The 10,451-nt window shown below is 38.3% G+C and overlaps 1 protein-coding gene across 2 annotated transcripts in view; it reads right to left on the bottom strand.

Annotated features, from left to right (window-relative positions):
• Window positions 1–748: 748 nt before the first annotated feature.
• The window catches only part of KCNQ5 (potassium voltage-gated channel subfamily Q member 5), a 287,671-nt gene continuing 277,968 nt past the window's right edge, over window positions 749–10,451 (bottom strand). For both annotated transcript variants that reach the window (XM_075046449.1, XM_075046448.1), the window contains 3 exons: window positions 7,770–7,901; window positions 6,744–6,870; window positions 749–6,342 (listed from right to left, as the gene is read on the bottom strand). In XM_075046449.1, coding sequence (XP_074902550.1) covers window positions 5,401–6,342; window positions 6,744–6,870; window positions 7,770–7,901 — 1,201 coding nt within the window. In that variant the 3' untranslated portion in view covers window positions 749–5,400. The remainder of the gene's footprint in view (window positions 6,343–6,743; window positions 6,871–7,769; window positions 7,902–10,451) is intronic.

Below are 10,451 nucleotides of genomic sequence, written 5' to 3'. Positions count from 1 at the left end.
GTGTATTCTTAAGCAGAGCGTGGCAGTGTTCACGTAGCCTGTGGGTACAAATGGCTGACGTGGAAAATCTGCCTTTCTGGAGACTGCATCTTTAAATTTCAGTATCTAAGATTACATTCACCAGAGGGGCAGGGGGTGGCCTGTACATGGAAATATTTTGCTCTGATTTTGAAGCCTCCACAGGGGCAGTGACTTCACCAGAAGAACAGGCTCTCTGTATTTAATGCTTTACACTCAAATACTAAAGTTTGTCTTCAGCAGGACTGCAGGAAGAGCGAAGTGGGGAAAGAAGGCTGTGTGTTTGGTGTGGTAGCATTCTAGAGCGACTTCCATGACTCAGCGCAGAGGAAAGGGCTTCACCTAGGCCTCAAGTTAAACTGAGGAGGGGATGAGCCTTCCCTGAGGAATCCTGCTCCTCGCACAGGCCCCTGATTGCTAATTCTGAATCAATTACTGTTTATCTAACAGGGAAGGTAATAATAACTTCCAAACTAATTTTCATAGAGGTGCTGAAACATCTGAAGTTTAAGTAAACTCTGCTGTAAACAATTACCAGGAACTGAAGGTATCTGACTGGTTTGTGCACATTTTATTCTAGTAAGCTTCCTTTGTGGTGTTTTCGTCCACTTGATAAAAAATGACAAAACTTCAAAAGGAAAACAATGAGCAAGTTTAAATATTTTCCTTGCCTGATATGTGCTCACTCTGTACAATCTTTTATGTAAGGAAAAAAACCCAGTAAGCATGGTACTTTTCAAATCATTTTTATTAACAACAATATGGATTCAACTTTGTCAAGAAGTTACAATCAACATTGTAATGTACTGGCTAATGTCATTGCAGTGTCAGTGGAAGCTGCCTTCGTGCTTTCTAAGCCTGTTACGAAACTGTCTTTTTTATCTTTCAAAGAAGTCAAAAATGCTTCCAATAGCAGATGATATTGGATATGTCTGGACTTGTCCTATATGTGGCCGCAGCTGAATGAATGGCCACATTTGCATCCAGATGAATGAACAGGGAAATGCTACATGCTTCCACTGACGCTGCAGGGGACAATTCTTATTTCAAAAACCAATTAACCTTTTTAGACAGTGACAGCACTTTGTGTGATGTTGTAATCCATTTGAATTAAGTCGATTAACACACTTGAAAAAAAATGTGAAGCAGAAATATCTGGGGCAAATTCTTTTCTGACCTGTATTTCATTCAAACCTAATGAATCCAAAAGGATTGGATGACATATGAGTCAGGATAAAAGTTGGCCCAGAGAGGCAAGTTCATTCCTGGTATAGGTGAGTTCAGTTCCTTTAAGGTCAGTGGAACTGAGCCTGATTATCCCAATGGAGGCTGAACTTCACCCGGTTGGGCAGTGAATTCATTGAAGTCAGTGAAGCCATCCAAGGATGAATTTAGCCTCAGGTGTTTAAACCCTTTTTTTTCGTTCCTTTGCTGTTATATTTTCTTTTCCTGCTTACTCCTCTTTTCTGATTATTCTCCTTTTCTCTGTGCTTTTTAAAAATGTCCCTTCTCTTCTTCCTTTTTTACATCAGTACTTTGTGCGTTATTTTTTATATAGTCAATGTGACATGGGTAAATTCAGCTAAGTATTAGTTTCCTCAGGAAATAACTGGAATATTACCATTTTCACTTTAAACAGATGCCCAACAAAATAAGGATTTGAATCTGAGCTCCCGATTCAAGAAAAATTCTTGAATTCCATAGAATGAATGAATTCCATAGAATTTTTGCTTGAGTAAGGATTGCAGGTCCCAATCCAGAAATACTACTGTACATCAGATGTTCTACTATACATCAGCAATTCAGTATGATTTGACTTATCACAGAAGAGCCGGTGAATTACTCATCACCATACTATAATGAGAGCAGTCACTCTAAGTAGGATTATCTCAAAAACATATGGAACAACCATGGGCACTGTGAATAAAAGTGTATGATCTTTGCAATCTTGAACCCTAGGCTAAAACACCATATTCATATTTAAATAAAAAGTATAGATCCTATAAGCCAGGAGCAAATACAAATTTTTAAACAAATAATAATAATCAAAACTATTCTTTTCAGTTCTCTCTTCAATCAGGTACAAGAAACATGCTGATCAGAAAACAGTTATTTGGATAGGCCTTAATTCCTGAAGCTCTTACTTAAGTTCAAATTCTCTCTTCAACAATCCTCAAGCGGATTGTAAATCAGAAAAAAAATTGTCCTTTGTCCCAACTCATGAACAATTCTTATTAGCCGTCATGAGCTGGGCTTTAATAAGCAGCTCAGGACAAGACTTGAAAAGCCAGACAGATCCTTCTTTTGTGAAACCAATGAATGACTGTCAGTCATGACACTGTCTTTTAACGAGAGAGCATAGAAACAGGAAACTCCTCATGAGGAAATATGAGCAAAGCCTATAAAAATCCAAACAAACAATTCTTCCTCTCCAGAATTTCATATATTCACTACTCTTTCTATTTTCTATCAATATTATGTTAAAAAATTCCTATATGATAAGACTTGCAGCTACAAAAATAATAATGGTGAGCATAAAAGAAAAAAATTAGGATTTTAAACCATAATTTGAAAAGATACGATCTTCTGGATTTATTAGGAATTTGTAAAGACATTAACATTTTCATACATAATTTATAGAACTCATTCTTTTGTGCACAAAATTGTATTAAATAAATTAACTTAAAATTAGAAGGACTCAAGCATGTCATTTAAGGCAAAAATACCAAGTTTCCGTGAGATAAATCATCAGCAAAACCCAAGGCCCCGTTTCTGTGCGGAATCGGTACAGGCAGGGCCAATGCTCAGTTCTCCCATTGACTCCTTCCAGGCTCAATGGGGGTGCAACCATCCACTCATGCAGATAAAGGTGGAAGAGTGGTGTCCAATACACGATGCCTTGATTTTGCGATCTCGTCAAGGAAGGGAAGGGAGTTTCGTTACTGACACACAGTTGCCATGTGCCCCATCTCTTGCTCCTTAACTGAACCCAAATGCAGGCTTATGCTTAGGGCAGCAGGAGGCTTCGTATGAAAGGCAAGAAAGGCACCATAAACCGTTAGGAAAAAGAAAGAGAAGGCTAAAAAAAACTTGTAAGTTGTTAAATTTTGGATAGTACTTTAAACTTACAGATCTGTCTGGATAAACTGCAGACATTCAAATAAGTTAATGGTTAAATGAACTGAGATGTGGAAAAACCCCTATTTATCCTCACAAAATTACTGTTGTAATCAGGCTTTAGTATGATCAGACAGCACATAAAAGCAGGAAAGGCTGAGTGTGGTAAATGATATGGCAAATCAGTGGTGAGGAAATTGTGCTTCAAGGTGTCTTTCAGGATTTAACAGCTGAAGTTTGCTCCGGCTTAAGCCATGGAACACAGTGTACCATCCGTGGACCCCGTATAACGACACAATATATACACTCTACAGTTTGCATGTACTTTCACATAATAAGGTTGTCATGTAACATCCAGGAATACTTCGGTAAAGGAAATATGGAAGCAGAAATTACAATGGTTTCATAGTAAACAGATCAAGTCCTTCACAATACAATCTACAGCATTTAGCCATGGTTAAGACTGGAGTGACGTTTTTGATGTACATGGTAAGTTCCCAGCAGGTATGTCTGGGCCTTGAGAAAACACTGCCCTGAGTGAGCTGGCACGGGCACCCCTGTACATTCGGCGTTCCTGGTGCTAGAGGGAAGCTGAGCCCAAGTCGGGTTGTCTACAAGCCAGTGGTGCAGGCGGGGTGTAAATTGGGGGGGAGGCAACGCACAGAAACCTCGTTCAGCTGGGAAGAGCGAAAACCTGTTTAGGCTCCGCAAGGGCTCTCCCAGCGGCAAAGCCTTTGCTGGGGATGTGCAGGTAGGCTCTAACGCTGCTCCTGCATCTCAGCAGAAGTGAAGTGTAGGTCAGGGTAAGGAAAAAAGAGGATGTATCAAGCAGGAATGCTCGGTCTGATGGAGGCTTTGAATTTGAAAACTCGGGTATTGGGAGGAAGGAGGCTGAAGGTCCTTTCTTGGAAGGTTCACAAGAAATGACTGCAGTTGGGACACAGTGTTGAGCTATAAGAGTGTAACCACTTTCCCCTCTGTCCCCCTCCCTTTTTATTTAAAAAGCAAACAAACAAAACCAACCAAACAAAAAAACCCTTGCCTTCAGGGCTTTTTTCAGTTAAGGTGGTCTTCCCTACTTCTATTTCCATTTCTGATTGCCTATGTGGCTTTTTTTTGGAAATAGCACTCAATATCTGTGACTGACAGGCTGGATTTTTAAAAAAAATAATAATTATCTTTTTGCCTCTTTACCTTCCTTGTTTTATTTTCTGGGATAATTTCCCTTCCTGCCCATCTAAATCCATATTCTTTTTTTTTTCTTCATTAATTGTGTTGTCTTTCTCTCTTCCCTGTTCTGTCCTCTTTAGTTTTACTCTGTATTTCAGTTCCTCATTTTCCCTCCTTTCCCAGACTTATGAAGTGCTGTCACGGTATCAGGTTGGGACTGCAAGGAAAATTGCAAGAATTTCCACAGAAGGAAATATTACTGCTACAATAAAGGCAGCGCCTCCTTGCTTCCATCACCTACTACTGCCAAAATGTTTCAGATTCACAAGACAGCTCCTCAATGTGTCTGGAAGAAGGAGAGATTCCTCTGAATTTTTAGTGCAGTCCCCCAGGTTATCCACTTCTGAGGCCAGCCCCATTCCTTAAAATACAAACTCTTTGTAGCAAAATAATGTTCTTGTTATAAAGAACAACATGATAGTGGTGTGTCAGGTACTTTTGCCACAGCACTAGATCACCAAAAATCGGATGGATATTAACATACTGTTTTTCAGAGTTAAAAATAACTGATTACTGATGAGCTAATGTGTGTATCTTGCAACTGGTGGCCATTTCTAATCCCATATTACTGGTTTCCTTGGTACCTTGCTAGCAGCTGTAGATAATTTTTTTGTTGTAAACATAAACTATCATCTAAATCAGGACATTATATATATATATATTTAATTAGTTCAGAAGCAAAGTGCTTTAAAACCTTACGATTTTTACTTCTGCCCTGTAGAAACGGCACTAGGTCTAAATGCTCAAATTTTTGCTTTTTGATACATCCTGCAGCATTAGCTTTGTAGGCAACTCGTTATTTAAACCTACTGTACTACATGAAAGGCTGCTGTACTGTAGGTGTAAATTTGAATGTTAGCCATCACTTAAACATGCATTTTCATGCAACTAGGAGATATGGGCTCATTCAACTGCTTTGCAGATTCATCCTGATTTTTGTGATTTCCTCTTATTAAAAAGGCTTTCAAAACAGTTCATGCTATGATATGTATGACTAGAGGGATGACCCAGCCAATGAAGAAAGCCCACAAGCTGTTATTTAAGTTTGACGTGGAGCAGATTGAGTGCTTCTGTACCGTCCCCTGGCTTGCAGATGCTTTGAGATGATCTTGATATTCCAGTCCTTAGAGAGTCAGCAGAGAGAGTTGTTTCCACTAATGGGCGCGAGATGGCTTCAGTAGTCTCTGTTCCTGCCTCTGTCTCCAACTCTTCATCAGTTATAAATAATTTTGACTCCCTCCATTTGGAGTATACGTCTTGGCTACCTCTGGAACCACTGGAGTCACTGCCAGCCATCTGTACATTCAGTTCTTCTGTTGATTGTATAAGGTTTTGTACAGATAAAGATTTACCTAAATCCATTTGCACCACAGGTTTAACTGAGAGCAAAGGTTCCCCTTCTGTATCCAGACTTTTTCTCCATGTGAGATCCTTCGTCGCACTGGGCTGTGCAACTTGTCCTTTATCCTTTGATGCAACAAGGCAAGCGGTGACATCGGAAATATTTTCCTGTGTGGTTACAGGAATAATATGAACGGGCTCAGGCCTATTGATATGCTTCATTGATGAGAAAGGTGGTATTTGTAATGTTGTTGGAGTTGCTGGCTTAGTTGCCTGGTTTATTTGGTTTGCTGTATTATTAACTGCTGCAGGTCCGTCGTTTGGCACTTGCGTTGCTTGACTATGCATAGCTGGACTAAAAGCATAGTAAGCCTGAGTGCTAAATTCATTTGGTGTCAGTATAAGCTGTAGGCCACGAGGCAGATTGGCACTAGCTGATCTGGATACACATCCACTAACTTGTGCAGAATTAGACAAATCTTTGCTGTCTGATGGACTCTGATAATCAGAAGTCTGCTCACACTCAAAAGCTGGCATTTGAAATGAAGCCAAAGTGAGCGCGGATGCAGATCCTTTTCGCAAAACTTGTTGATAAATATCTAATAGACAGTCCAGTTTTGACTCAATGGATTGTACCTACAGGAGGAGAGGAAAAGGTTAACATTAATGCCAACTACTAATTTAAAACATTTGGAACCCAAGCAAAGGACAAATGTGACTGCTGAAGAGAATAATGGAAGGAGCTTGGTATACGCTATTGACCCTTGAAAAATATTGTCAAAAGAGGTGTAAATTTTTCAGAGGCAAGCTAATAAAAGGGGAAAAAAATTAGTAACCTGTGATTTTTTCCTTACTTACTTTTCTGTACATGGAAGACTGTTAAGGTAATACGATTAATATCAATTTTATTTCAACATGTAAATGAAGCAGATATTAGAAAAAAATATTTTACCTGTTCAGCCTTTGAAACTGGCAATAAAATGCACAAAAGGCATGAGCAATAGAGCAAGACAAAGCGACACAGATAATCACTCTACCTGTTTTTCCACTTTGACTACACGCCCTAACATACTGAGGTCATCGGTTGTCTCATTCTCTGCAGGATTCTTTTCTCTACTTCTTTTATCTGCTGTGATTTGACCTTTCCCAAGAATTTGGTCAACGCTGTAAGAGAAATCAAAAGCTGCTGTGATTCCTGAAAACGGTGATGATATGGCAGCGTTCGCTCTACCCATACATTAAAAATTAAAATCACAGTACTTCAGCAAAGCACTTGAGAAAGAAGACAAACTTAATTTTATTAATTAAGGAAAAAAACCCCCATGATTTTTAAGCATTTGAGATGGCTTTTCTTTTCTGCTGGCACTAACCAGGGCCAAGAACTTAGCCGTCATCTGGGAGAGCTGGGGCTAGACTTGCTGAGAGGGGAAGAGACGAGTTGGCCTCTGCAGCAGGCTGATGTTGTGGAGGAACAGACATACCAGTGCCACCCTCAGCTCTCCCATCCTAACAGCAGCATCGAGCCCTGGGAAAGTTGCCAGTTTGAAGGAGGAATCTCAGCCACAATGCTTGTAAAGATACACATGATGCAATGTTGTGGATTTGGTTTTGGTTTTGTTTTTTTGTTTTTAATTATTATTGCTGAGAATCTAGAACATAAAAACTACAGAAATACTACATTACCTGTAGTTCCCAATTTCTTTTATGTGAAAAGAGAAAGTCTGGCATGGGAGAAAGGCAGTTCTCAATGTCGACTTCATCCTTTTGGCAACCTCCTGACTAAATTCCTTGTTTATGAATGGGCTTTACAGATAAAGGATTACCTTTACTATTGTTCAGACTTCCATTTTCTGGCAACATTTTAGATACATGTTTTTTGTGCTTTTACCCACAATGTAATTTCTGGCTGAGCTGTGTTCGCAGAGAGAGAGGCTGGGCTGAAGCACGGATGAGAATTTGTACGCAAATATAACACAGAAATGTTAAACGTTACCAATATTCATTATGCAGTGAATGACATAACATAAGATGCTTATGCAGAGCAGAAATTATTCTTTCCTTACCGTGACTGAAGACTCTTAATCCTGCATAACATGTCTAGATGACCCGCTGAATACTGTTCAATTACATCTTTGACATCATATGGACGAAGTGTTTCCTTAAACTTTCTCTTTGCAACATGAAATTTCATAATTCTGTGGGGAAAAAGCATTTCACAGATTAATCTTAAACAGTTGTGAAACAATACGAGGTATTCCACTGACAAAAATCTGACAGCTAATTTTTAAATGGAAGGTATTTTCAATACACCTTGTGCAAGTGAACTTTTCTGTTTACACAATTTTTATAAGTACAAATGCGTTGTACCTATCCCTTTGAATTGTTATTTAAATGAGATCAGGTAACACTATTTTAAAGAGTGCAGAGCAAGTTTAACTTATCAGTACACACCTATTTGGCTTTTTTATGCTAGGTGCCTGATATGAAAGGTACTGAAGTACATGCTTAACTTAAACCTGGGGTTAGTCCCACTGACTTGAGTGGGATATCCTGTAAGCTACATTTGTGCTTAAGCTACTTCTGTCTTCATTAGAGGAAAGATTTCTCTAACAAATCGATTACACAACCATAAATAATAGTATTCTTTTTCTGGTGCTCATTTTAAGTTCTTTGCTTTCCATTTTGTAAAAAATTTAAATTTATGCACATAATTAATTTTTCATCAATTTTTATTTTTAATTAACATACAGGCATAAGTATTTGTTTTTAAATTATTTTCCTGACTTAAGATCAAACTTTGCAGGCTAAAGAGAAATTTTCATGTTTGTTCCATATTGAAATCTAGGGGAATTATTGTTTAATTAGCATTGGTGATTTTTTCCCTTGAATTCTACTGCAGAATAGTAAGTATCAGATAACAGTAAATAGCCAAAATTGAGGAATGGCATATGTTCTTTATGTCAGACTTGCACAAGTTTCTGCGATGCTTATGTGAATATGTGATGTCCACTGAGTAGCTCTTCTTAGAGTGAAAAGCTTGGTATTAAATTGCAGATTTTAAATAATAGAAATGACAAATTTGGAAAGTAAATGACAGTGAGCCGATTTTCCAGGTCAGCTGGCAAAACCTGCAGTTCTCCTTGGTTTACATGAGAACCGCAGAAGAGAGAACTGTGCAAGAACTGGGAGAGAAGCTGAGGGATCAGGTGTGTTGGCTGTTCCAGTCTGTGTTACAGAGCTTATGAATCCCCATTTGGGCCAAACTGCTGATATTTCCTATCTATTGCAATTTAAAAAGCAGAGACAGTAAATTGGTATCCTATTCCAAATGCCAATATTTCGTGCTAATATATTTCCTCTGTGTTTACTATGATATGTATTTAGCAGCTGTAAGACAATGAATTATAATAAAACCCAAAACATGGCTCTCACTCTGCAATAAAAATAGATGAGTAGTGTTTTAGCGGAATTTAGGAAAACCATACTTTGTATAGTTAGGACAGACATTATGATAATAGGTGTGTAGAGTCAGATTAATAGCATATAGTGATCCTCTACTGATTTCTGTATCATACATACAAATGTTCTTCCAAATAATATCAGCCTTTTCTCACAGGGCTTAGGTTGTTGATATTTCCCATTCTGGTAACTTCCAGCGAAAAATGAGATTGCTTGTCACGGGTGGAGAGCTTGAACTATGATTCTGATGATAGAAATTAAAAATGGAAAAGGCCTCTTAGGAGTAGTCCATCACCTTGACAGTTCAGGACCGATCTCCATGCAGTTTTAAACATGTCAGATGATGCACTTTCCTCTTTTCCATTGTCAGCCAGTTCTACAGACTAATGGCTTTTGGTGTCTTTTGTAATCTGAAGGCCTCTGAAGCTGGGATGCAAAATTTTTTTTCTTTTAGCTGTCAAATGATGCCAAGATGTTCTGTTCACAATAGTCTGACAGCACAGACAATCTCCTGGAATCTAGTTCTTTATTCAGGTTACAAAGAATAAATGAGGTAGCTGACATACAGGAAAGTATCATTCTTTTGTTATTGTACTCTCTGTTTTGGTGGCCACAATTTTTTACTTCACGCTCTTGATGAAGTAAAAATATGAAACTCTGTTAGAAAAGCAGAGCCAGAGGATTAATAGCATAATTGAAGACAACTGAGTTTACCACAACTGGGTGATTTTACAAGAGAAGAGACAGAAGACTAATTTTTACTAACAGCCATAGGAGCTGCTTAATCAGTGTGCACAAAAGCCTTCATTACTGCTTTGCAGCTTAATCACAGGGTTTTTTTGCTTATCAAGGCAGTTTGTTCATAATGTTCAGAAGTCAAACACAGGATCAAAAGCATCACAGCGGTACCAGTGAGGTGTAACTGTACTATTTCTGGTTTAGGTATTAGCTCATGTGATGCCATCTTAATTAACTTCAGCAGGGTTATATTGCTTACTTCTTTTTGCTTCGAATATGTAACATTTTACATAAACTGTGCAAAAAACTGAAGGGTTATAAAAGACTGGCATTTTAAAAGCCTGCAAGTTAATTAATAAACAGAAAACCTGAATTCTTTCAGTCATGGAGCCTAGCAACTGCTTTGCAGTTATTAAATCTGATTGATTCTCCATAGTTATTTACTGTCAATTTTAAAAACTCAATTGGCTTTCTATATCTTGAAATAACTATGTAATTGAACTTGATAGGCTTGAACACCCATCCTGGAAGATTATTACAACTATATA

This window comes from Buteo buteo, chromosome 15, assembly GCF_964188355.1.
Source record: "Buteo buteo chromosome 15, bButBut1.hap1.1, whole genome shotgun sequence".
In the NCBI taxonomy this organism is placed as follows: Eukaryota; Metazoa; Chordata; class Aves; order Accipitriformes; family Accipitridae; genus Buteo; species Buteo buteo.
This window is presented reverse-complemented; position numbering and strand designations above follow the sequence as displayed.